The sequence below is a fragment of the Haliaeetus leucocephalus genome, unplaced genomic scaffold (assembly GCF_000737465.1).
Source record: "Haliaeetus leucocephalus isolate CR32 unplaced genomic scaffold, Haliaeetus_leucocephalus-4.0 Scaffold577, whole genome shotgun sequence".
Lineage (NCBI taxonomy): Eukaryota > Metazoa > Chordata > Aves > Accipitriformes > Accipitridae > Haliaeetus > Haliaeetus leucocephalus.
The window spans coordinates 7029309-7056493 of NW_010973013.1; the positions used below are offsets into that span (position 1 = coordinate 7029309).

At 48.2% G+C, this 27185-nt stretch overlaps 2 protein-coding genes across 2 annotated transcripts in view; one reads left to right on the forward strand and one right to left on the reverse strand.

The window, feature by feature from the left end:
• VSX1 (visual system homeobox 1) overlaps nucleotides 1–27147 on the reverse strand; it is a 30831-nt gene extending 3684 nt beyond the window's left edge. Inside the window, exon 1 of the mRNA XM_010577863.1 lies at nucleotides 27036–27147. Within this exon, the coding sequence (XP_010576165.1) occupies nucleotides 27036–27147 (112 nt within the window). The remainder of the gene's footprint in view (nucleotides 1–27035) is intronic.
• The window catches only part of ENTPD6 (ectonucleoside triphosphate diphosphohydrolase 6 (putative)), a 15013-nt gene continuing 14942 nt past the window's right edge, over nucleotides 27115–27185 (forward strand). Inside the window, exon 1 of the mRNA XM_010577811.1 lies at nucleotides 27115–27169. The gene's annotated coding sequence lies outside the window, so the exon portion shown is untranslated. The remainder of the gene's footprint in view (nucleotides 27170–27185) is intronic.

The window sequence follows — 27185 nt, forward strand, 5'->3', positions numbered from 1 at the left end:
GCCAAGCAATTGGGGGGCCCCACGTGCTCGGGATGCAGGGATGCTCAGGGCATCCCCACCTGGGGTTGCCCCCCACCCGGGGTTGCCCCCCACCCAGGGACAGGGCACCCTGGGGTCCCCTTGGGCACCTTTGCTTCTCCAGAATGGTTTTGCCGCAGTTTTGCTGGAATCAGAGCCTTTCCCTGTCAGGCGGGGAGGATCTGCCACAGTAATTAGAAGCCATAATCCAGCCACCACCCACAACAAATTTCCTGTCCGAGCAGATATTAGTGGATAAAACCCTAATTTTTGACGTTGTCCCAGAATCAGCTTGATTTCAGCAGTTTACATTCAGGCTGAGCTGTTGGGAGAGATGATGAAGCCTTAAATATGCATATGGCCTAGGCATTTGGAAAGTTTGGGGATAAAGCACGTATAATTGCTCCTAATCAGTTTATGAAACATAAAAGCTCAAACCCAAGAGAAAGCCGATAGATGCAGAAATGGAAATAGCGATTAAATCTCCCCGTGCTGGCGAGGTGGCCTGGATACAGCGCTGCTGCCCGAGGCAGCGGGCGACCGTGGGAGTGCCACGGGGGACGGGGATGCGCCCGCTCCTGGGACGGGGCTGTGGGACAAGGTGGGGGGACGTGCCTGCCGCCACCGCCGGCTCCCCTGGCCACGGTGGAGAGGGGCATCTCCACCGGTCCTTTGGACAATAAATCAGTTAAAGGATATCTTGATATATGCTCATCAGATAGGATTAGCTGGGATTAGACTAATCAGTAAATGTTTCTCTGCTCATTATTTTCCAGGGAAGATTTTCAGCTGATTCTCCGACGCCAAAAGATTATTAATCGCTTAAAGAGCAGAACATCAAACATCGCCCCTTGCTCTAATTTCCCCGGGCTTCACCCCCCCCCCTTCATGAGCAGGGCGCCTGCGCCAGCCGGCCCGGCAGCCCCAGGGTACCCCAGCACCCAGACCCTCCACGAGGGCTCCGGCCAGGACGGACGGAGGCTGCAGCACCCTGGTCCCAGTGCAGACCCATGTCCCAGGTGTGGGTGCTGCCCACAGCCGATGCTGGAGCACCCCGTCCCCTACGTGCTGCTCCCCGCTTCACTTTGCAGGACTTGGGGCACAGCAAGGTGGGACAGTCCCTGACGTGTCCCCTCCTCCCTGTGGCTGCACCAGCACCACGTCAAGGCACCCATGGTGCCCTGCAGCACCCTAAGGGATGACAGGATGGGACAGGTGGCTGGGACTGTCCCCTTCAGACACCAGGGACAAGCCTTGCACATCCTTGGGGGATTACAGATACGTGCAACATTTTGGCAGACCCTCCTCAGCCAACGATGGCTCCCGAGCCAGCGGCTGGTAGGTTTTTGGGGCCCCTGCTTTTGCAGGGACGTGAAACTCAAGGGAACCCCAGAAGGATGTGCATTTGCCTTGCAACCACCTGCTGTAGCGATGACGAGGGGGAAGCAAGGAGAAGGTATTGAAGGGCCCGGTTTAGGGGATTAGTAATGGGATAAGTCAGCTTTCACCTCCCCGGTTTAGATATGAATCAGGTCAATAATAAAGGACCATCTGACAGTTTCAGGCAGCGCGGGGTGGAAGAGGCTCCCGTGTTCCAGGCTGGACAGAGAACTCCTCTCCAAAAGCCCGGCTCCTGCCGCACATCCACCCGTTGGACTCGTGTTGGCAGTCACAGCCCGGTGCTCCCCGCCGGCTCTGTGCCACGCACCCGCATCAGCTCCTGGCAACCCAGCACAGGAGCGAGGTTGGAGCCTCGTCCCCAGGGATGACATTGAAGCTACAGCCATTGAGTGCCTGCTCTGTAGGGCAAGCTCAGCCGGCTGGCTGGTGGCCATGGTGGACCATGCATTGGTGTAGGGTGGCCCAGAAGCGGAGCACGGCGGGGCGGGCAGCCAGCTGATGGCAACACAGGCAATTTGGCAAAGGTGGGAGCCTGGGGAGAAGGTCCCTGCCTCAATAAGCATGGACAGAAGGAAAAGGGATTTTCTTCCACCTCCTCTGTGTCCTGCTGGGAGCACGGGGAAGTGATGGCTGTTGTGAAAACGTTGCCTCTGACACATGGATGAAAAGGAACTGAGAAATAGCCCATCACTAGGGGAGAAGGCAGCAAAGAGGGGGACGTTGCAGTGAGGCACGTCCGTATTTCGCAAGGCTAAATCCCCACCTCTGAGTTACAGGTGGGCTTCCTCCTTGTAGGCTATGGGACATTTCGCAGGCTGCAGCCAGGGCTGAGTGGTGAGTTATGTGCGTGCTCCTGACCAATTAGGAGTAGATCTATCTAATGGCCAAATATCCTCCATTTTGGGGTGATGGATTTGCAGGGGCAGGCAGCATAGCCAGGTTAAACGAGTGGGGAAAAGTGTGCTCCCCGGCACTGCCGGGCTGCGGGAAGTGCTTCGTTTCTAGCTCGAGTGTACATGGCTGAAGCAAAGGGTTTGCAGGGTGAGCACAGCCACAGCTGGCCATGCACGCCACCTGCTTAGTGCTGTAGCATCGCCAGCCGAGCTTACTACAAGTGCATCGGCAGCCCTAATTTGCCACTGGAGGAGGTCCCTTTCCATGTCCCACTCTGCATGCCCCAGAGACATCCCTACTAATTCCTCTGCACAGATTTCTGTCTTAAGGCATTTGCCTTTGATTAAAACCAGAAGAGCAGTCACGGTTTAAGTGGAGTTTAAGAGCAAACCATGTGCTGATGCACAGGGCTCTCACATCTGGAGTGTCGCAGATTTAATCAAACTGCTGGGAAGTGCCGCACACAGACAGCTGTCACAGCAGCCTGGAGCCCATCTCCTAATTAATTCCTAGCCAAACACAGGGCAAACAAATGACCATCAAGGTGCTACACCTACAACCTCGACTGGAGGCATGACTGGCAATCGGTGAGCAAGAGAAGCTCACCCTGTGTATCTCCAGGAGCTATAGGTGATGTAGCCCATGGAAAGCCCTGTCCCTGCTGCTAGAGAGGAGACTGGGGCTTGTCCCAGAGGTGTAAACCTTTAAGCGATATATGGGAACATGAGGGACAGGGTGTTCACGAAGAAACCCAGGCGGAGCAGGCACAGCAGCCATAGCTCTGATTTCTTGCTGCTCCTTCAGCTGGTGCTTTTCGCTTCCACTCCACTTTGTTGTTGTTTTCTAGTCCCATTTACCTGCCCATCTCACATCCCCGTGGGCAACCCGCTCCTGTCCTATACAGGGTGCGTGAGCCGGGACACAGCCTTCCCTGGGGATGCTCTGCCTGGCGTAGATCCTGAGCAAACTCCGCTTGCTTCTGCAGCCTTTTGCAAAATCTGGGCAATGGCAAAACAGGGCAGGTCCAGACTCGGTTCTCCTTGGTGCTCATTCACAGCTCATTAAAGCTAATTGAAATGACTACCGGAGCTGGGTCTATGTGGGTGCTTGGAAGTCCTGGGCACACGGCACAGCTAGGCTGGGAATATCCAACTGTGAGGAGCCCCAAACTAGCCGATGGACTGTCCATTCCAATTAGCCCCACAAAGGAGCTATTATTCCTCCGCACTATGCTTGTCCGATTACTTTATCTTATTATTTTTTGATCATTCCTCCAAAATGTGCTAATTAAACAGAAATCATCAAGTCAATTAGAGAAACACTCATTAAAGCAGAAAAGAAAAGAAAATATCAGCAGAAGAAAAACGGCTGTGAGGCTCCCAAGCACACACAATAGCTGCCACATTCATTAAATCAGCATCTCCCAAAAGAGGGGTAGACATTGTCCCACTCTGGTACGTGCCCTGGAAATGAAACTTCCCAAGCGATGGAGTCAGATTTCTTTCTTTCTTTCTTTTTTTTTTTTAAATGGAAAAACACCACCACCTCACGTTTCTTTTACATTTGGGAGAGCAGAGAATTTTTTGATCCCGTGAAGGTCTCAACCCAAGGACAATGAAACCCCCTGGAAGATTTTTACTGACTTTAGTGGGTTTTGAACTGAAGGCTTAACTTCCAGACTGGAAGATTGTCAGCTAGTTTCTTCATTCAGATGTTTGACCTTCAATCAGATAATGGCATGAAGCGCAAATAAGTTAAAAAAAGTTAAAGCCCAGCAAGGTCTTTCAGAATATCTCCACCGACATCCATAGTTCTAGCATTTGCCATCTAGATACGGAGGCTTGGGGGAGCTCGCTCTGCTTTAGCCTGGAGGATGTCAGCAGCGATGGGCAGATGCTTTCTGCGCTACGTGGAACAGGGAGGGCGAAGGGAAGGGACCTGTCCACGCCAGGCAGCAGGACAGGGGCAAAGCTGGGAGCCAAATCTTGCTGGATCCTAGCGCAGGCGTCTTATCCAGGTGCCATGGGCATTGCTGCTGCTCCGCACTCTGGGTGTAACATAAAATATTCCAGTCTGCGGCAGACACCACAGTTGCTTCCATGGGAAATCTAGGCTTGGCTCGAGGACTCCAGTCTCCTGACCTGGCTGGCTCTCAGATACCCAGCAACGTGCTGGGGGATAGGGCATACCTCACCCCCCCGAGAGCCACAGCTACAGCTTGGGAGTGCAAGGGGTGTTGGAAAAGCTCAGGGACAACTGGGCTGGCTTGGAAGCCACTGGTGAAGGACTGATGGAGAAGTGCCTGGGCTGCAAACAGTCCTTGTGAGAACTGGCTGTTCCTTGCCTCTTCTCCACCTCACAGCCTTCTTTCCCTCCCAGACAGCTCTACCCACCCAGCCTCCAAGCCATCCCTCTCTTTCTCTAAGTGCCTGTCCAGTGCTCATTGTCACAACATCTGAACCTCTCTGCATTTTCTTCTTTCTGCTGCCTCCCATGGCTTTCTCAGCTCCCAGCTCAGGAGCACGGTGAGCCCCCAGGCAGCACCTTCTCCACGTTCATACCCAGCACCTCGCCAAGCAGAAGCCTCCCAGAACAAATGCATCCCTTCCCACGTCCCTGCCCTGACCTGCAGCAAGCTGGAAGCAAGTGGCTTGCCCCGCAGACACAGGGAAATCCAGGAAAACACCTGAAGCAGCGATTTCAGTATTTCTAACATATCTCTGTTGGTGGGTAGCGAAAGGAGGATTTCACTTTATCTGACCCCAAAGTGGTGGGGAGTCCAGCTCAGCTCTGGGTGAAGGTGTTGCCTAGCCTTTGCGTTTCCAAACCAGTTCAGCCATGCCTAATCGTAGGCGCTATGCTATGAGACCTGACAGAATTACTTCTCCTTTAATTAATCTCCAAGTTTGCTATCTGTGTGCTGTGCCATATGGTATTGATTTTTCAGCTCGGTATGACAGCACTTGCCATGAAAGAAGCTAACCTAATTAAAGCAGAGGACACCACGCGCAGAGGCCGCTACTCTCACTCTTCCCTTTAATACCGCTTTCTAGATCGGCTCTCCTGAATGCAAACAGGTGCCAAAACACGGCGCCTCTGCTTGAAGGTGAATTCAAAGGTTTCGGCTGTGCAAAGAGGTCCAGGTCCCTTTCCTGGCACCGGCCTGGGCTTGCAACGCGGCTCTGGGTCTGCTGTGACAAGTGATACCCTGGGCTTTCCCAGCTCTCTCCATTCTGCAGCTGAGCAGGAGATTTTGGAGCATGGCTTCCTAACACCAAGCAATGTCTCCATTTCTTTTCAGACAGAGCAGATAATTCATCAATGAATTTCACAGCTCCTCCCTCATTCAGGACTGGACTCCCAAATGACATAAACTAGGATTTTTTTTTAGCTAAAGAGACTGACATGTGGCTGTCTCACAGAGCCCACCTGGCATTATACGAGCAAATGACCCTTTACTGAAGCAATCTTGTCCCAAACGGACCATCTAAATGACCTACAGAAATAACAGAAAAATGACATCAAATATATCCCCGTGCACGGATCCTTGCTCTTGTATGAGTAGGGTCGTATGTGCCTGGCCAGCTCAACTTGCAGGCAAACCAAAGACATTATCTGGTGTTAGAAATACAGATAGAAAAAGTAGGGTTCCTGTAGCTCACTTCACCCATTTTACTTGACCCTGCAGGAAAGCTTTTCATACCCAGCTTCCCTTCGCACTCTCAGGGACGCATTTGGTGTGCTCTGACACTGCATTCTGCAATTTTCTTTTCGGATGCAGAAAGAGCAGCTTTCAATGTGCACGGACTTCCCCCTGCCTGCTTCTCCTGCCATAGCTCAGCCCTGCTCTCACCAATGCCACTCCTGACCCATCTTTTTCTCTTCTTCTTTTCTCTTCAGCTCCTTCATTGGCAGCACCTAATTGTAAAATGTGTCAAATTTTCTTGTGGGATTAATTTTTCCTATAATAAAGGACAGATTTTAGCACAAAGGACTTCCCAGCTTTTCTACCAGCTCCTGGTCTTTGCTTTGACGTGATTCCTCCAATATAGTCAATGTGGACCTTGATGCTAAAAGGGAACATATTGTCCAAAACGAACAGATTGAATGTTGCTGACAATGAACAGTTACTTAATCACCTCGAATAAGGACTTATATTATTGGTATTGTCATGCTCTGGGAAAAAAGGAAGAGGAAAAGGATTAAGAGGCAGAAGTAAAGCTCTCCCTCGTGGGATCATTGTCTGCAGTTTTCCCTTTCCGCCTGAGGTTTTGCTGGATTTTGAAGGTGGAATAAACGTATTTTCTTCCTATTTGGAAATGGCAGCGAAGGCTCTTGTTTCCTTTTGCTCAGTACCTAGAAATGTTCCAGTTTCACTAGGGAAGAGATACCCGGTTATCGGTTTCCTTCAGCATCCCCCCGCTCACCGTCCTTTGCGGCTCCTGCAGTGCTCAGCCAGCCAAAGTGCTCTCCAGCCTCCTGGGAGGTGAACGCACGGTGGCGGTGATGGCAGAAATCCTGCGGAATACCCTTCCCTCTGCTCTTGTCGCCCTGCCCAGGGCAGGAAACCTCTGTGCCAGCCCCATTTTGGGGTACTCGCTGCCCCGGCCCAGCAGAGCATCTTTGGAGGAGAGGACGCGACCCACCTGGGAGGGGACCCACCGCTGAGGGTGTCCTACCCCCACTTCCCCGTACTTTTTTTGGCCATCCCAGCATTATAATGGTCTGGAGCACACGAGCGGGTCACCTCCATCTCCCCTCCTAGCTGGGAGCCCACGGCCCATCCATCCCTCTCTTTTTAAGTGATCCCCCCTTTGTTTCTTTAGCTCATGAGGGGAGATGTAACGAAGAGTCCCGTGGCCCCGAGCAGCAGCTGAGTGTTCATTTGTTTGGCAAAGGAGACGCTCGGACTGGGGGAAGCCCCCGAGAGTGCTGGCGTGAACCGTGGCCGGCGTGAGCTGTGCGGCGGGCTGCGGGGCAGCCATCCCCAGGGGCAACCTGAGAAAAGAGGCAATTAGCCAGCCCCTCACCAGCACAGCGGGAGCGGTTCAAGAGGACAGAAAAGCCGAGCCCTGGTGGTAATGACATTTTTCCACATGGGTAAATGCATTGATCTGTGACAAACAATACCAGGCTGTGCCTCTGCCCCGTGGTGCAGAGGAGGAGGGACGGGAAAGCTTTCCCGTGCAAGATGTTAGAGGCAGAAGTTTCCCAGCTCCCCTGCAAGAAGGTGGATGTACGTGGAGGACGGGGCCCTAAGGATGTGCCTCCAGCCCCTGCTGAAACCACAGCCCAGGTCTCACCCAGGGACAGGCTTTCCAGCGGGTGCCAGGAGCTTAAAGTTAAGTGCAATGCAGGCGAGCTTCATGCATGATCGCATCCCGCGTCCTCAGAAAGTCCTGCAGAGCAGAAAAGCAGGGTACAGAGCACTTGAGCGAAGCTTGATAATAGAGCTACCCTGGGGTACAACACCTATTCACTGAGGCTAAAACAGTAACGATTAAATCTGCTTCTGTCCCTGATACCCTAACTCATCACTGTAGCCTTAGTTGCCTTCTACCCATCCCCTGCGGGGCTGTGACTGTGGGCTGATCCCATGGTGGTAGAGCACCTGATGTAAGAGAGCATTTGGGTAAAATCCCGACCAATGCCTGGGCTGGGGCGTCTCTCCTAGGGCAATTCCTCTGGGAAAAGCCCAAGTCACCTAAAGGCTGGACCCTGGCAGACCTGGATTTCTGCTTTGCTTGGAGCAGTTCCTCCTACTTCCCCACTTCCAAAAATAGCCAGGTGACCACGTATAAATACCACCGTTCAGACAGAAGTAGTAGGATGTTCCAGGAACATCATACGCCCTATGGACCAGGCATCCTGCATATCTGAGAAGAAACATATAGGAGCGTATTATTAGTGTCTTGTCATCGAGTGGACAAAGTGGTTTTAGGAGAGCACAGGGCAAGGCACGCATCCTGGCCGAAGAGCTTAACTTCTAAGCTTTAATCAGAAGAATTAGGGCTTTACTTTGGCTCTAATTTAATCAGAATGAATAGCGGAGGTGGTCGTGCCATTTCGTGGGCAGGGTGCTATCTGCTCGGGGCATTCCCTCCTGCTTTGCGTTAGCCAGGCAGCACCCCTGGGTGACCAGGGTCTGACCGCTGGCCACAGGCACCCTCCCGATGGCCACAGCTCGGCGCTGAGCACCTCAGGCAGGACAAAACCCCTCTTAGCTCTGGGGGAAGCTGCCCGGGCTGACTTTCCCCTTCCACTGGGGGCTTAGGTTTAAGTGGGCTCCCACAGGGCTGTCCGAGTTCTCACTGGAAACACATGCACATGTCTGATGGCAGCTCCGGCAGGTCTCCTACGTCTCTGCTCACTCAGCACTCTCCTTGGGGCTGGTGCCATCAGGAAACGGCCCCTGATGGTCGTTTTATTGCCAGCTGGACTGTAACCTGGGACCTAGTTTAGCCCGGCTTCCAGCACCCGTGCGGTCGCGTGGCTGTGCCGTGGGTATAGCAGAGCTATAGCAGAGCTCGCAATAGCGAGCAGAAAGGAAGGAGATTTGTTCCCTTCACAGCAGGCCTCTCCGCTCGTGACACGGGGGTTGCAGACCCCTTGGCAGGCCAGGACCTGTGCGTGGAGAAAGGACCTGGGGCTAAATCCAGGGCAGGCATCGCTCTTTCCCCCCAACTCAGCACCTGCCTCACCCACCACATCGTCATGGGATCGCTTTTCCTTCCCTTTTAACTGCAAACTGGCACTTCGAGGAGTGACATTTCACCTGGCAAGCTCCACTTCAAGGCAAAGAGCCCCAAACTGTGACCAGTTAAAGCAAACCGCCCCGTCCTTCTGATGCGAGCCGCAAGGTCAGAGGACTCTCGCCGCTCACCTCTTTCTGCCCTCTTTTTTTTTTTGACACTCTTGTCTGTTCGCTTTTGCACAGAAGCAAGCGCATCCCTCATCGCAAAGCCAGACCCCAGCTGCCCTGGGCACGGTGCCACCCTGCCACTCTTCTCCCTGGCCAGAGCAAATTCCCGACCGTGGCAGCAGGCAAATACCAGGCACATGCACTGAATGTGACCCTCACCCCAGCGCCTCTCACCCCTCCTTGCTGCGCTTCCAGCCCACAGAAGTGGCTCGGATCTTCCTGAGCAAAATCTAATCAGGCCTGTGTAAAATAACGGAGGGTGAAAGAAAAGCCCTGACCATATTTTTAAATAATACCAAAAAGCTGTAAGTATGCGGTCGGCCTGCTTGTTCTTACTGCCTGGGATCAGCCCGATTATTCAGGGATTCATTTTTATTTCTGAGTTTTATTTTTTCTCATTTAACAGCTGCACATTAATAAAAACTCCATTTATTGGAGGATTTGGCTGGGATTGCTATAATAAAATAGAAGGATTTGTGCCGGGCACTAAAAGAACTCTCTGCAAAAAGTAGTGTTTTTCCAGTGATTAGGAGCGCCGGAACATATTGTTTTGCTGTGTAGCCCCGTCACTGCCGAGGATGGTGACAGATGTCTTGTGTTAATGTTGAATGATTAAATGCCATTTCTGAAGCCACTCCCTAGCTGTGTAGCACGGTGCTGCTTCACCCACACAATCTGCCTTCAATCTGTTCCCTTCGCCGAGAGCATCCCGCCTTGCTGACTGTCAAGAAGCCCCCATCGCAACCCGGGCTGCACGCCGTGCCCCAGGGCCAGCCACTGTCTGGACATCAGCCTCTCAGTCACCCTGTAAGGACCAGACCGACTGTCATCGCAACTCAAAGACGGAGGAAGCAGAGAGACAAGTACAACTCTTGTGCTTCTCGCCCTGTCGGGGTGTCCTTCACCTGCACCGACTAGCGAGGGCAGGTTTGGTGGGAAACGTGAGGCTAGCCCAAGACATCACTATTTCCAGCTCTGTCCACTGCTCTGCTAAAAGAGGTGATGATACGTCCCTGCAGACTTGCCTTTTTTCTATCCATAGGCCACTGCTTGTGTCAGCAGAGGCTTCCTTGATCTCATTTTTGACCACTGCCTTTGAGCAAGGCAAAGAACATCCCAGTCATGGGTGTCTACGTAGCCATGTCCAGCTGCACCGGGGGTTCCACAAGCCCTCTCGCACTGGCTTACTTGCTTTCCAGTGTCCCCAACCCATCTCCTTTTACTCCCTCATTCTGCTAAACTACTACAGCCCACAAACCGCATCCTGCCCTGCGCAAAACCAGGTAGGTAACTCGACTCTGGGAAAAAAAGAGCCTCTGGCCGGGAGGAGAAGATGGGCAGGCCAGCAGCGAGGTGGAAGTGGTGGCTCACTGCTGTCCACCTGAAATTTAGCAAACAGTGATGCTCCTCTTCTAAAAGCCTGCTCTGGCCTCGGCAAACACACACAGAGATACCCGGAGAGACACACGCACGGACACACACACACACAGATCCTTGATCAGAACATCTGTATCCTCTGGAAGTATGTTGTCTTTGCAAAACCATCATCTGTTTGGCATCTGTTGCAATGACCTACTCCAGCGACAAGTCGCGCGCGCACCACTTCTGACCCACACGCGCACATGCGACGTCCGAGTCCCAACGCAGCACAGAGGACAAATAAGGTTGTTTCTCCAAATAGAGCCGATACGGTGGGGGGAAGGGAAGAGCTGGCTGGGGAAAATCTGGCCGTTCACATGCATTCACACATGTCGCTACAAGTCCTGTCAGTCAAGAAGAAAACATGGTAGGGGGCAATTTGGCAAGCTGGGAGGTGCAGAGAGATGTTAAGGAGGGGGATGCCCCCTTGGGAAGCCAGGTCAGGCCAAGATGGTGTGACCACATCCATTCACGCCATCTGGAAACGGCACCCTTCTGCCCGCCTCTGCTCCCTCCATTCACCCCTCTCTGTGCACCCCATGGACTGGGGGGGTGATGTACCCCCCTCATCCCAGGACCAAGACCCACCGAAGACGTTGTTCCCCTCGCCCGGGCTGCAGCGACGTGGCTGCGCAAGGCGGCTCTTCTGCAAAGCGCGAGGAAGTGGGAGGGCAAGGTGGTGCCAAATGGCAAGAGGCCCAAATTGACTTCTTTCTACCACCTCTCCTTTAAAAAAATATGAAACCTGCTGTCACTCGCTAATCCATCAGCCTGACAGGTCAAGTAAAAGCAGGTTGCCCACTCGCTTTCACTTCTCCCCCAACTTAATCTCTGTGCTAAATTACAAGTTGATAATGGGTTCCCATTAATTATTGATTTTCCAGATAATACTTGTTAAAGTAGAATTAACGCTATTGTTTCTGAACAAATACTGCCCAAATACTGTGTTTAGCGGGCTTGTAATCAGCTTTACCCACTTCTCCTCTAATCTGATTGAAACAGATTTCCTACCAAATCTTTTTTATCATTTTGTTGATATTAAAAGGTCACATATTTATGCCTGCCCAAAAGTTTAATTTAAGTTACCGCAATTGATTATCATTATGTGCTTGTGTGGAAATAGCAGAGTGCTGATGGATGCAACTTTAATTTAGACTGGGAATGAAGAAGCGGAGAGAAAACGGAAGAAGTACACTTTCCATGGCGTTCAGTGAGTGATGTTAGGCATTGTACATTTTAGCTTATTTTCCCAAGCCCTATATTATGATTCTGTTCATCATAATGCCTTTTGACCCACTGCATTTACTCCATCATAATTATCCTTTAATACTCTTATAAATGAACTTTTAGCTTATCTTCCGTTAATTCTCAGAACAAGCAAAGCACACACGTAACAAACAAAGCCATCTAAATAAAGTGTTTAACCCTTTTGGTGGCTTTCCCTGATTATTCAAAGGCAGGCTGTGTGTTTAAGAGGCAGGTGGCTTAATTACGCTTCCTCTCGCAAGGTGCAGAGCGTGTGATGGCATTTCAGCCCCTCTTCAAGCCAAGCCCCATCGAACAACTCTCTGAAAAGCAAAAGCAATGAATTAAAACCAAAGCAAAACTAGCTGGCAAGTGTATCACAGATCAGCCTGGGATTTCTCCAGTACTGGGCGGCCGCCCAAGCCGAATGGCACACAAGACCTGAGATGAGCTAGTTAGAAAGGGAAGGTGGAGGCGACTTGTGTCAAGCACTTGAGAGGCTTCAATTCGATTTCCAGCTCAGCCATGAGCTCTCAGTGAGCCCTTGGATAACTCAGCTCTCTAGGACGTGGAGGGAATACCCCTGCCAGGTCTGTCCTGTGTACCTGCACATTGGAGCAGCGACCGTTTTTCACAACGCAGCCATCAAAGAGCTCACGGTACTAAACACTATACTGCTTTCCACCTTGTTTCTCCTCCACAGCCAGGCTTAAGCCATGGTGGGAAACGGGGACGCGCCAGCTTGTTCCACTTACCGTGTTTCAGAGTTTGGCACATAATCACATCTCAGCTATGGTCTCAACAAAGGTTTTGCTAAATACAAATATTCCAGCAATACGATGTCTGGGGAGCACAAGACCAACACCGGTTTGCAGCTGTAGTCGGGCGCGGGCGAGACCCTTCAGACTGGACTGGAGACATCATCTGCCGGCAGAGTCCTCCTCGTCCTTCGTAACCCAGGAGGGACGAGAGTCTCCAATACTCCCAGCGTCTTGGACACCTGCCACTGACCCGGCATGTCAGACTCTCTCAAACTCTTCTGCAGATGGCAAAGCTGCAACCCATCTCTGCTGTGACCTGATTTCCCTGATCCACCTTGCGACGAGCGTGCGGTAGCTGGCAGTGGTCGGTGCCTGCTTCCCGAAATGGAGGACAGGAGCCCAGGCACCCACCGCCCAGACAGCCCTGCTGCCCACGCATTTCCAAATGTCCCAGACGGGGACAAGATCAGGAAGGGATGTGTGGCACCATGAGGGGTCACCTCGGCAGGAGATGCCCACCGCTGCTAGCGATGCGATCGCAGTTCCTCTTGCCGTGGTCACTCTGGTCTCCTTGCTGCGGTTATTTATTATATTTGCATGACAAGCAAAGCAAGAGAAGGTCCCTTTCCCGGAGAGTTTGCTAAACCTGGACATACAAGGGCAGAGAAATGGAGCATTATTTTCCCCGAAGGAGCTGAGACACAGAGGTTAAAGACCAGATCCAATACAGGCTTTAGCTGCCTGGGCCTCAGACTTTAGGCATCTCCATGCAACCCTGCAAACCTTAAACACCTTCTAAGCAGCTGGTCAATGGTCAGCCCGAGAGGCCGCACATTTTCCCAGGAGACATGGCAATGAGGTCCCACGGGCAGAGCAAGGGACGGAGATGGGTGGATACTTCAACCACCAGGTCGTTGTCCTGAAATGGCTCCACATATGGCAGGGACTCATCTGCTTCAGCATTTCCTTCCCCACACGCATCCTACATCTGCTTATTCTGAAGGCAAACTGCTTTCATTTTCCATCAGTTCATCGCAGAGTATCTCACCTGCATAATTCAGAGGTAGCTAGAGGCCAACTCATTAGAGACAATTCTTAAGATCCTCTTTTATAGACTGGGTAAACTTAGCAACTTGCCAGTGAAAATCAAACAGATTTTCATGGAAATTTGGTGATTTTAAGTGAAAAGCTATTAGCGTGCATAATGAGAAAATACCTAATTCTCCCAAAGAAGGTTTTATGCCCGTAAGTGCATCTACAATAACCTGGAAGGGTTAGATTATAGCTAGAAATGCCACGCAGACCTCTAAAGGAGATTAACTCAGGAGTTTTGTTATTAAAGGTGTACTGTTCATGAGTCTAACTCCACTACAGTGATAGATACTAAACAGTAGTAAAAAAGGTTAACAGCCTGAGTTGCTCTATGAGACGACTTGCCCACATAGGTGCACGTTCCACTAAAAAAAGATCTCAATAAATGACAAATGAAACAGCCGCCCTATTTGGTCCCCAGCCCATCTTATTTGCTCTCTAATATTATTTGTCCTCGCAAAATCCTGTTATAGTCTTTTCCCTGGTTTTGCCAGCAAGATGATGATTCTTTCAAAGTCACGGGGCTGGATCCTCAGCTGCTGTGGACCTCACCCAGCTTTGTCAGCTAATGGGACTATATTGACTTACATCAGTGGGGAATCTGGTTGCTCCCCTGCTTCACGTGGAATGGACTCACAAAGATTATCAGTTAGCTTTAAGACTATCATGTTTTTATTGTAAAGAAATCACTCTAAAAGCATTTTTCCCTATTCAGTTTTTAAGAATCCAATCCTCTGCTGTAGCTTAAGGACAAACAATTGCATGATTACCACCAGCAGAGCCAAGGCCAACTTGAGAAATTTTTATTTATTTCCTGATAACATAATCCACATTCCACGGAATTTGCCATGTGAAATATACTCCTGTGTAATACCAAAGTGTTAATGGCACAGAGTAAAACCGCAAGCTGGTTTGAAATCCAGAGATTTTGAAGGAAAAGATATGAAATCATGTAATGCAGCTCCATAATCGTTTGACAATAAGTGATCCTTTTATCCGATTATTATTTCAGTTGCGTGTCTTTAATAAAATGCAGCAGTTACCCATTCCCCAAAGCATTTGGACCACAGTTATGACCAAAGAGTGGTGGCCCACACCAGGAAAGCTGGGTCCTGATCCTTCATTACCCCATGCACAGCCTGAGCTCCTCAAATCTTAGGACCATCAATGGGCTGAGACATAGGATCACGTCAATAATTGCTTTAAACTGCAGTAGCTCCAACGAAATCGTTGCACCAATGGTTACTGACTGGCAGGCAGGAGATGGCGAGGACCTATATAGGGTATAAAGACAGCATTGAAAAAGACCGTGACTAATAAAGTCAAAGAAAATAAGAAGGAAGTCTTTACATTTACCAAGAGCAAACATATCTCCTGCTCGTTAGCTAGCTTTCCTACAATAGACTGCTTGTTAAGCTGCCATTCACGGTTCAGAATAATTTTATTTTAGTCAATAAACTTTTGCAGTTTTACATAAGGAAAGAAGCAGTGGTCACCTCTTTTGGTGATAGCTGCAGGAAACTACCAGCTCCTTAACTTTCCAAGGGGAAATTCTCCAACACTAATAGACGACTTAATTTGCAAAGAATTTGGGAGAGCTAACACAGCACCAGGGAAGTCCTGCTTTTTATGGTTTCAGAAAAGACAAATGATCCTTTTCCATCAGATTGGAAGTTGGCTTAAAGAATGTAAGCATGTTGGTAAAATAATACTACGGCTTCTCAAAGGAATTTGATTTCATTTTGATTTAAAAAGAAATACGTGTTACACAATATTGGCTGTGCCCATATTGACCAGTTTTCAATCTATTTAACTGCTAAATCCTCAAATCAACACCAGCCTTTTCTCAGCCCAGTAGAGTTTGGTTAACCACCGGTCTGCAAAGAAACATTAAATGTTACTGGGTTTTCATCACATTTGCAGAGGATTCAAAAATGAGCACTGAATAGCACGGAGTTAGGTCAGATACAGAGACAAATTTAACCACCCCCAGAAATACATTATTGTTTTCAAAAAAGCTACAGTCAAACGTAAAGCTACATCTCCTTGGAAAAAGACTGCAGAGAGTCCTTTGGGATGGTGCCTAAAATAGCTGAAGAAAAGGTTGAATAAAACACCATGGTTGGTACATATTCTCCCTCTGAAATGAGATGAATTTGGATAAGAAAGGAAGGGACGTATTCTTCACCATGGATTCCCTAATGTCATTTACAGCAGCCAAAAAATGAGCTGTTCTTTAGCTGTGCCAGCTATGAACTTGGCTGTTCATACATGGTATCATGTGTACATGGGGTACGGTAAAATTATTCACTCCTAGAAAGCACATTATCAGAAACTAGGGCATAAAGATATGAGGCAGAGAGATATTTTTCTCTTTTTGTTTTGTTTTGCTGCTGTTTTGTGGCCCTTGGGGACTGAGCGACAGAGATGTAGAGGGGGATTTGCCATAACTCACTTAAGAAAATCCATGTTGAATTTCTGGAGGAGAAAGTCAGGAAAGATGCAAGTTCTTTTGCCTTCACAAATTCTGTAATTGGAAAGGAAGAGTCCTTACATTTTGCCTTCCAAATAGTCTAGTGGAAAAAAAAAAAGTCCTACAAAATTGCAAAACCAGCATGGGAATCATACTGCCTTGGTCATCCCTTGCTGGCCCCACTCAGCTGTTTGGGAAAATACTGAGTAACCTGGGATGCTTTGCTGCTGACTACAGACCAGTTACACAGATCCGTGACATGGGTCTGGTTTTCACATGTGCCCCACTCTACCCAGTTCCCACTGAAAGCTATGAACACCGCAGGCTCACAGCACCCCAGAAAATCAGGCACCATGTATCTGTACAGCAATGCCTATGGGCTTTTTATGTCTTTTCCTTGTAATAAACAGGCAGCGATGAATGCAGCAAGGGAAGATGCGCCAGACCAGAGTCGTGTGTCAGAGAACAAGCCACCAGAGCCAGGCTGGACAGGAATGAAGTGGCTGACCTAGTGCAAATGCACAGACCTTCATTAAAGTCAGCCACTATGCCAAATAATTCAAGAGTAAATTCTTGTTAGAACAGTATTTTTCAAAGTCTTTACAGCTGTCAAAGATATTTGCAGAGCAGTAAGTTTTCTTTCTCTACCCTGATCAACTGCTTGAAGTTAAAGACAGTCCTACAGAGCACCTGCAACAGCAGCCTCTGAGATTTCCCAGAAGATACACAGATGTCCATGTAGCACATTCATACCTCCTGACCACAACTTGCTTTTCTATTACTGTTCATAGCCCTGGCAGTAGCCTCTGGCCTGCCAAGGGTCTGGATATCGGGCTGAAATCCAGTGGCCCAGAAGGTGAGGATATAGCAGGAGCTGAATACTTATATCAGGGCATGCAAGGTAAGCAGCTGAGCTAAAACCCAGCTCAGGAGGGCCCTTCTCCTTCCTCGTGATGGTGGAGAAACATCAGCAGGTTCAAAGGTGGATAACTGAACCCAGAGACACCTGCAGAGATTATCAAAGGTGGCATAAGCACAAGCTCTTTCTTTGGCATGTACAGATTAATTGAAATGTCTGACCAAAATGCCCAAGTACGACAGACAGAGGCACACCTCATCTATAATTTTCTTCTGCTGATTAGGTAGCAGTGACCTGTGGTTTGGGGTTTTGAACTGGAGAACTAAATGCAGTGTGAACGCTGAGCAGGACCGTCCATTCTGTTAGACTCCTTTCCTTCCAACATGACTCCCCACCAGCTCCGGCAAATTCAGACCAGAATAAAACTGATGACATTAAATTAGGCTGAATAGATTGGTGGCTCTGGTACTTCTTTGGCTGTTGAAATCCCAACATGGGATTTCTCCAGAAATGAAGGAGCAGTTCAGTTACAGGATTGGGGTCACATCTCCAAGCACAGAGCATGTGCACCAGCGATAGCAGTACAAGCTGACAGCTGTCATATATTTTCTCTCACCAGAAAAAAAAAAAAAAGTTATTAAATGAGCAAAAAACTTTGCACAACACACGCCACCATTACACCAGCATCAACCCAGAAGCTTAGAAAGACACACAGGCAACATCCCTGGGAACCACTCTTTTTCTCCTAGGGATCCCACCCATTGCCTGTCCTCTCCGAGGAAGAGGCGAGAACTGCGTGTGCGTGGGGAGAAAGGCGTTTGTCCACATCATCTTATTTATTCATGGGCCTTCCTTAATAGTAATGATAAGAATAATAAATCCTGTGGGAGCAATGTAACTAATTCATGTGCGGATGTGCAAATGGGCAATTTGCAAACTAATTGCCCCCGCACAATATGCTGTGCAGACAGGTTGTCCCAACACTGGCTCTGCGTACTTTTTGTACGCGGCGGCTGCCTGGTAAGAGGCGGTTGAAATGCTTTCTGGGCAGACAATGGGCTTGCTCAAGTGTGCAACTATTTCGGAGGGAAGCTATCCCGCCCACCCCGGGTGGCGAAGGTTTGTTCTGCCTGCGTCCAGCTGCCGTGTCGTGCCAGGAAAATACAGGGGCCATGTGCGGGACAAAACAGTTTTGCCTTATTGCCTCTGCCGGCTCGGAAGGACGCAGAGAATATCAGCAGCATATGGGCCTCGGGGGATTTCAGCCATTTAACAAACATTATATGCTCCATAACAAAACAACAATATTTCGGTACTTAGATCAACCAAATAACTAAATTAAATTCCCTAGACGGTGAGGGCTGGTATGCTAATTGGCTTGCCTTGTGGATTTTCTATGCAGCTCCCCAAGAAACAGATTGGCCCATTTTTCAGGCAACTGATTGTTAATTGGAGTAATGAATAGCAGGCTGGAGGGGCTGATCACTTCGCTTGGTAAATTCAAACCCCCGTTATTCATGAGGACAAGCTAGAGGTGAAGTGGTTTTCATGAGAGGTGGGCAGACGGGCTGGTGCCGGGTTAAATCAAACGTGTTTTTCTTTCCTTTTACGCTGGGAACACAAGGGAAGGTTTAGCACCTGATTCCCCCATCCCTCTGAGATGCTGTGCTCTTCAAACAGCTGAATCACCCGCAAGGGCTTCCCCCATTGCCTGCAGAAGGCCAGCCGGTACCTTTATTGAGCAGATCTCCGCAGATCTCTCGCTCTGGCTCTGTGGTCCCTAACACAAACAACCTCTACTGCCTCTGGTTTTGCTATGCTTTGCTTCCCTGGTAGCTCTGATGGGCTGGACAGAAGGGCTTGAGGGGCAGGAGCAGCATCCTCAGCCACTGCTCCTTCCCCTTCCCACTCACTCACCAGCAGTGGTTCTCCTTCCCCACTATCCCAGCTTCCCAAGTTGGTCAGAGGAACACAACCGGGGTGTGGGGAGAAGGTGAAGTTTGGGGTCTTGTCTGCTCTTTGATCTGGAAGACCCAGCCCTCAAGCCCGCAGCAGGAAGGATGAAGGCTGTTACCTGGTTTCCCACCTCACTCTCTCCAATAACTGGCTTCAGTTTCAAAGAGAGCGTGAAAATGCTGAGCTCTCTCTGTTCCCACAAAACTTTGCCATAAGCCAAGCTCTCAGCATCGCTCTGGGGCTGAGCAGCCCTCTTCAGACCTGGCTCCGTGGGAGCACACAGGACACCTGCATGCTCTTCCGAGCAAGCTTCCCTGCAACTGCTTTCTGCACCAAGACCCCAGGTAATGACTGCCTGAAAACCATGGCCAAACTATTTACCAAGGACTACACTCAGAAAGTTTTAGAAATGGGTCCCTTTAGGGTATTTCAAGTACTGATAAGCTTTTCACTTTGTTAGCTGAACCAAAAAAATAGTGTTTCTAAATTCACAGAGTTACCCAACCAAAATATTTTAACTTGGTAATACATGACCTTTCCAGACAACCACAGTTATGCATTCTACCAAAATGTAGCAATTGTTTCAGTTGCTTATTCTCCAGCAAATGCAGTTTCAGTTTCATGTTGAGCATGAAGGTGGCTCAAACCAGCACACAGGTGCCTAACATCAAAAGCCACTTCCAAAAATCTCACAGCATAATTTTTCTGCATTATGATATCAAAGTCTCATCAGAGAGACTAAAATTACATTTTGCAAGAAGAGACTTATTTTCATAAATTATGTTAGAAGACAGGTAGGTGACCCCATTTACTGAGAAAAAACATGGCACAACAGAAGACACTCTATATTTGAAAGCAATTAATGGGTTTTAGTATCTGCATTTCTGGGTGCCCAAGGTGGGTGCTCCAAAATGTCCCGTCCTCAAAGTGCAGGGAGGCTGGGTTTTGGAAAAAAGTCATCTTAAAGCGCCTCAGGTTGAAAAGCAGAGATTTCCTATGGTTGCTTTTCCGAGCTGCTCATAACTATTCATTCAGCCACTTCTGCATTCACCCTGGCATACAATTGCTTTATAACCAACAGTGAATTTATCGCTGGGGCACTAGAAAACACGTTCATTTTATAGGAACTAAACCACTGAAAATTAGTTTGCTTCTTCAAGGAAGCTTAGAAATACTGGAGAGCAGTCCTGCAGCTCCTGAAGCATAAATGACCGGAGGCTAACAACAGGCTGCCACTAATATTTATTTGGCAGTACTTGGTGCAAGACATGAAAAAACTACCTGAGAATACGTCTTTTCTTTCAAAGGTGGACGATGATTATTTCACACACAAAAATTTAGGCACCCTCTAACAAATGAGAGGTTCACAGTGTTTCAGAGTGTTTCTGGATTATTCTCCCTTATGAGACTCTACGCATTCATCACCAATGTACAGGGTCAGGCAAAACCACATGGAGGACTGGGAGCAGTGAACTCCTCCTCAAGGGGCACTGGGACCGCAGAGCACCTCCAAAAACAGCTCTCAGGGCATGAGAAGTGACATTCAGCAAAGAAGAAAACAATACTGCACTCAGATCTGATGCAGATGGTTAAGTTGGGCATAGTCCTCTGGATACAATGGCACATTTTTGAAGGTACCCTAAATTAAAGTCAAGGTTTGTTTCTGATGTGTTCCTCTGCAGCTTCTGAGATAAATACAAGAACTGCAGCTGTGCACAGCTATTTACTTCTCCCTCTGTAAAGCTGACATGAAAGTTTCATAGAGTGAAACCCACAGAGCTGTCTCAGACCTCCGTGGCTTCAGCTCCTCTTGTTGCTCAAGGAATGCAGTGTAAGAGTAGGCTGTGCTGCCTCAGACAGCACTGTCACATTGAAATGGGCCTCTGGAGGTAGTTTTTGCTCTTTAATCTGACCCATTCACATTTTTGTACAATGAAGAAACATACACTAGTAACTCTTCAGGTCAGATTTAATTTTAAGATTGGATACCTTGGGTTATATACATAGAGGGGAGTCAGCAGCCAGCTTTATTTCCATATTTCCATTTCTACACATGTGGAGCAGTAGAATATTATCCATATTAAGGAAAGACAGACACTTTTGGTTTTCCATTCTTTGTAATTTTAAATTGCTCCTAACATGCTTTATATAATAGTAATTGAAAATATCGTTAAGACACACACAGAAAAGCCGTCATGTAACTGAACAGTGTGAAAACAAGTAATCATGCGAAGATCCAAATCTTCACACAAAACCCACAGCTACTGTCTGTAGTCAGCAGTCTAACTGGCAGCTGATTATTAAGGGCATTTTTCAGGAGTTGATACTATCTAGGTCTTCATTAATGACCTGGAAGATGGGATGCAATGTACTTTCAGCAAGTTTGCATTCTGCACCAAGCTGGAGGGCAGGGCTGCTCTTCAGAGGGACCTGAACAGGCTGGAGAAGTGGGCTGACAGGGGCCTCAGGAGGTCCAGCAAAAGCACATGCCAAGTCCTGCCCCAGGACAGACTGAAATCCCCATGCAAGGGGACAGACTGAGGGCTAGCTCCATGGAAAAGCCCCCGGGGGCCAAGCTGACCAGGATCAGCAGCACACTCTTGCAGCAAAGAAGGCTAACCATGCCCTGAGCTGTATTAGGAAAAGAGGAGCCAGCAGGAGAGGGAAGAGACCCTACTCCTCCATTCAGCACTTGTTTGTCCAACCTGGAGCAGGAGAGGCAAAGGGGAGAGCTTACTGCTATCTGCAGCTACCTAAAGAAGAGAAGACGGAGCCAGGCTCTTCCCAGAGATCTTCAGCAACAGCACAAAAAGTGATGGGTGCAAGCTGGAACATGGCAAGTTCCTGTTAGGTATCAGGAAACAAATCTCACCTTATGGGTGGTTCAGTCCCGGGACAGGGCCCAGAGAGTCTCCGTCCTTGAGATACTAAAAACTTGACTGGGCAAGGCTTTGAGCAACCTGATCAAACTTCAAATTTGGCCCTAGTTTGAGCATGGGAACCTCAAGAGGTCAGCTTGAAGCTAAATTATTCTAAGTTTCAAATATCATGCTCAACATGGTTTTTAAAACCAGAGCATTTTTACCAAAAGCTGCTTTTTTGAACCTTAATGTCATACATCATAATAGCTCTCAAAAGCTCTACAGGAGAGGTTGGGATCAATTTTCTGCAGAGGAAGCAGAATGATAAGGTGAGAAAGGACTTTCTTCTCATTCAGAATATTCGCAATTGACTCCAAGATTATGACAAGATCATAAAAATCTTTATTAACAAAAGCCAGGTCAAGGCACGGACTATCTATTCATCTAGACAAACCTATGCCACTTGACAATCAGTTTAGCTAATTAATAGTACACATATTTGAACAAATGCTTTGCCCACATGCTCACTGGTAGAACATACATTTTTGACTGCCTGGAAACCCATGCCTAACATGGGGAACAATTCCTGAAATCGTGATCAGTTAAACGTGGTAGCAATTTGTTTTCACTTCACTCATCCTCCCTGCCCATTTTTTTTCAAAACAAGCTTCTTGAAGGAATTACGGATAATATTCAACACAGTGCTATGTGACAGGCCACAGATGGATGCATTTCTAATGAATTTGGAGAAGTTAAAAGCGCACTGATAGCAGACATGAAAAAAATATGGGGAATTCTCCTTAATTAGATTACACTCTGCACACCCTGTCTGTATGAATGAGGACACAGCAGTGGAAACCGCCTGACAGCGTTGTTAATACAACTGCTAGGGTTTGTAGTAGCAGACATCTGTTTTAAAGCCATGATCCACATCTGCCCCTAGAGGCCAATCAGCTGGGCTTTGGAACTCGGTCTAAAACATTAAAAGCAAAATTCATACTTGCTGAGAGCAGGTGCAATTCCATCAAACTCACCACATTTCAACGTCACCCTAGATTTCAAACAGTTCCTACACTCTGTAAGTGAGGCACAAGTGCAAGGCAGAATAAGCCCATTTATTATAAAATGTTAAAATATCAGCAGGGTGTAGTGATGCTGTTTCCCAGCCTAGAAATGCGTCTCAACAGAGCGACCGAAGTGCAAAACACGCTCGGCCCCTACTCACTGCCCTACAAGTCAAGAGCTTGAAAATTTTGCTGTGTTTTCTCCCTCACGCTTAATTTTCTTTCATATAGACATGCACGAGGATATATCCCCTTGCCTAGAAGAGCAATAAAAACAATTTCACTTTTTTTTCTCTGAAAGCAGAATCAATTCAGGTTTTATTGCAATAATACAAGGCACGGGTCAAATATGGAGGGGGCAGAGGGGGAAAATCTGGAAATGATCCTCCCATACGTCACTGCAGATGACAGGCACACACCTCAGTATAAATAAATAACTGCTAAGCCATCCCCATTCATGTTTCTAATTAGTGCAACCTATTTAACAAATAGACACATAATATAGGTCAATTATGTAGGTCATGATAAATTTGTGAGGAACTTCAGCCTGTAGGGCACCAAAAAGACCACGTTGAGGCAGCATTTTCAAAATTACAGCTCATTTCTGCACATGGCTTGCGAACAGCAGTGAGGAACAGCAGAGACCTGCTCGGTTTTTGTTTTGTGGTGCTACAGTCACAACCACTAACAAAAGCATCAGTGACATCCCCTGGGAGACACCCTCTGTGATACGATCACAAAACGTGGTGGAGCCCATCCAGCATTTATTCTAGACAAATCCAATGCAAAGCCACTAAAATAATCTATCACACCCTACTATATTGCAGAGCAAGAGCAAAATATACTTACTTAGCCTGACTCTGAAGTGCTTCAGTGTTTGAACTTATTGCCACACAATACCTTTAGCTCAAAAAAAAATTCCAGAAGACAAAAAGACATACTACTTCAGACCACAGAAATCGCTGGAGCATCATTAGAAAAGCAAAGACAGAACTAGAAAAGCAAAGCAGTCAGTGGAGCACCTACATGTGAATGTGGCAAAGGCATGTTTTGATCCTGATTTCCTCAGAACAGGAGGCTTATGTGATTGTTTTGCTCACCTGCTGCCCCTCCAAAACTATTGAACCAGTAACTAGTTTCAGCCAAACTCTATCGCTGGCCACATGTCAGCTGATTGCACTCCTGTGTGCCTCTCTGAGGATGCAAGGAGATGGAGCATTTTGTGTAATTTGGCATATGTTACTACCTGGCTTGCACAAAACAACATACCAATCGTGTGCCGTTCATGGGTACACTATGCCAAAAATACTGACCTTGTATTTATATCTATAATATAATCTTGTTACTGTTTGCAATAGTCATGACCAAACTGATGAAATAACCTTTTACACAGTTTCTCATATTTGTACAATTTGTCTTTGATCATTATTTATTAATTCTCATTAAGACATCCAGCACAATTGTTCTTACACCACTGGAGTAACAGAGATCGTTTCCCAAATAACCTGCATTCTAGCTCAGGTAGGATATATATAATATACCAAGCTACAAATCTAAATGTGCACATGCAAGAAAGATATATAATACGTAGACATCATACTTGAAAAATTGTTATACACCTCAGACTATATGGCTTGAATTAATCCTAGGAATGACCACACACAAAACCTTTTAAACCACGTACACTCCCTCCCAGGGCCCTAGATGAGGCAAGCGGGTTTCCAAGAACAGACTGAGAACTGTTGCCCACGCACATAAATGATGCTTTTCACAGGAGGACCCCCCTGCCCTGCCCCAGCATTACATTCCCATTCTTTGGCATCTCTAACCCTAACTGCAGCACTGTTTATGAACATATATGCAAGATATATGAAAAATAAAGAGTGTACTGTTTTGCCCCATCCCTGGGGAAATGGTGTTCCTGATAAAATACTGCTCTCTGCTGGCCTGGCCTGCTTTTCCACGAGGGCCTCACTTCCCACAGTCTTCTCTCTTCCCTAGTAAAAAGGGGAAGACCACCTTGTTTTGCTGGCTCTTTAATTGCATTTTTTAGCAATCTGTGACAGGTGCGTCTTTCATTTAGGACTGAAAAACATTATATTGCTACGGCAAACAATACTGATATTGCCTAAACCTTTTGTCTTTAAGAAAAAATGGCAGTAGTCCTTGAATCTGAGTAACTCTCCAGAAGTACTCCTGTTTTCTTGCAACTTGAAAGAAGAAATAGGCTGTTCATGTAGCAGGCTGCCCATTGTAACGAGCTCAGACAAAAGTGTATTTTTAAACATAAGGGATTGAAATCCTGTTTTGGGTTTCAGGGAACTTGCTCCTAGGTGGGAATTTTTACAGCAGCCCAAAATCCCAGTGACGACCACCAGATTTGAGATGGGGCTCCCTGGTCTTCTACTTTAAAGGACAACTCCAGGCCTGGGTAGCTCCCTGGCCTGAAACTTGTAACATCTTTACTTCCTATCCCTATTTTTTGGTTGTTTTACCAAAAGGGGATCACTCAGACCAAAGCTAACTGAAACCCAGCTTATTTGCATTGCATTTACCTTCACACTGCCACCAGGTATCGCTGTGCTACAGCTGGTATAGCAATAACCATAAAAACTGGCAAATTTTAATCTGTCAGCATCTTCTATTTCGAGTCAGAATAAGGTGATGCCATGCTGCAGACGTACCAAGACAAGCCACCCATGCCCAGCTGCAAATGTCATTGTTCCCTCAGTCTCAGGGAAAAAAGGTATTTACCCAGCAGTCAGACTGCATCTTTGCTGAGGTTGTCCTGTCTATCTTCTTCCCGATGGGTTTACAGCTCGTGAGATGCCGCCCTGTGACTGACAGGAGTGCTACAGCAGGAATCTGGGGATTAACACGGACAGGAATTACCAGAGTGCTCTCAGCTGTTTTTTTCAAGCTGTCTGCAGACACAGACAGGTTTCTATGGAGAAACCACACCAGGTGTCAGGGTCTCACTTACCAACTAGGAGAGCTAGAAACTAAATATAGATTCTGTTGCAACCAGATCATGGGGGAGCCACTAATCTTAAAAGATTTTAAGTCTTTGTGCCTTAATCTTCCTTTGTAGGATTCTCCCACTAATAGCATGGTTCCTTTTAAATATAATTAAACAACACTAAAACAAGTTAGAAAAATAGTTGGAAAGATCGGTTGCGTTTACCTGGGTAAAACAGAGAGGGAGTTTGATTTGAACAGTAACCATCATTTGAAATTCCTCAATGCCTACTACCCACAGGACCAGGAAAAAAAAAAAAAAAAAGCCTAATTTACTTTCCAAACGCTGCTGCGAGGGAGTCACTAGAATAAATAACACCCTGGGAGACTCCACGCTCACTCCTACAGTGGGGTCTCTCAGCACAGACGCCCGCACCCACACGGAGCTGCGGGAGCGACGGCAGGGCTCGCTGGGAGGATGCGAACCTCTCGCCCGCATCCGACAGCATCACGGCTTACACTCCTGCCCCGCGTCCGACTTCCAAACATCAGTCTCCATCTCTTCACGCCTCATGTTTGCTGCTGCTCACGCCTCCTCGCTCCCAAACCGCCTCTCTTCATTCTTCCAGACTGGGTGAGGCAGCAAGCTGCTGCAGAAGTGATTTTAGCTGTGGAAAGACAAAACGATCTAGGTGGAATCAGAGCTGTTAAGGAAGTTACTCAAGCAGAAGAACTGCTGGAAGAACACAAGGTACGGAGAAAATAAAGCACGAGCAGCTACTCGAGGGTGTCCTTTGCTCACATCTACGAATTCTTTCTGCCTCAGAGCTGGACCAAACTTGCCAGTAAAGAGTTCTAGCAAGGGCTGGCTCTCAGGAGGGGAGCAGAGGGCGCCCAGCAGTCCTGCTGGCCTTACCCCAGGGCTACAGGGCCCGGCCCTCCCCTTGCGCAGGCCCTGCTCCTCTCCACAGCCACCCTCTGCCGGACAGCCTCTGCCCCACACCTCCTCCTTTCACCTCAGGGCCAGTTTCTCTCACACCTCTCTGCTTTTGTGGTGTTTTGCCCTTTTTTCAGCACATTTTCCCGGCGGGGTCACCGCTGAGGGTTCCCACCGGGCCTCGCCGGAGTAACGTCGCGGGACGGGGAGGCGGTGCTAACCCTCTCGCACCGCGCCTGCGCAGTGGAGCGGCGGCCGCCCGCGGGGCGGGACGGCGGCGTCGCCATGGCGGGGCTCGGAGGCGGCTGGGTGAGTGCGGGCGGCG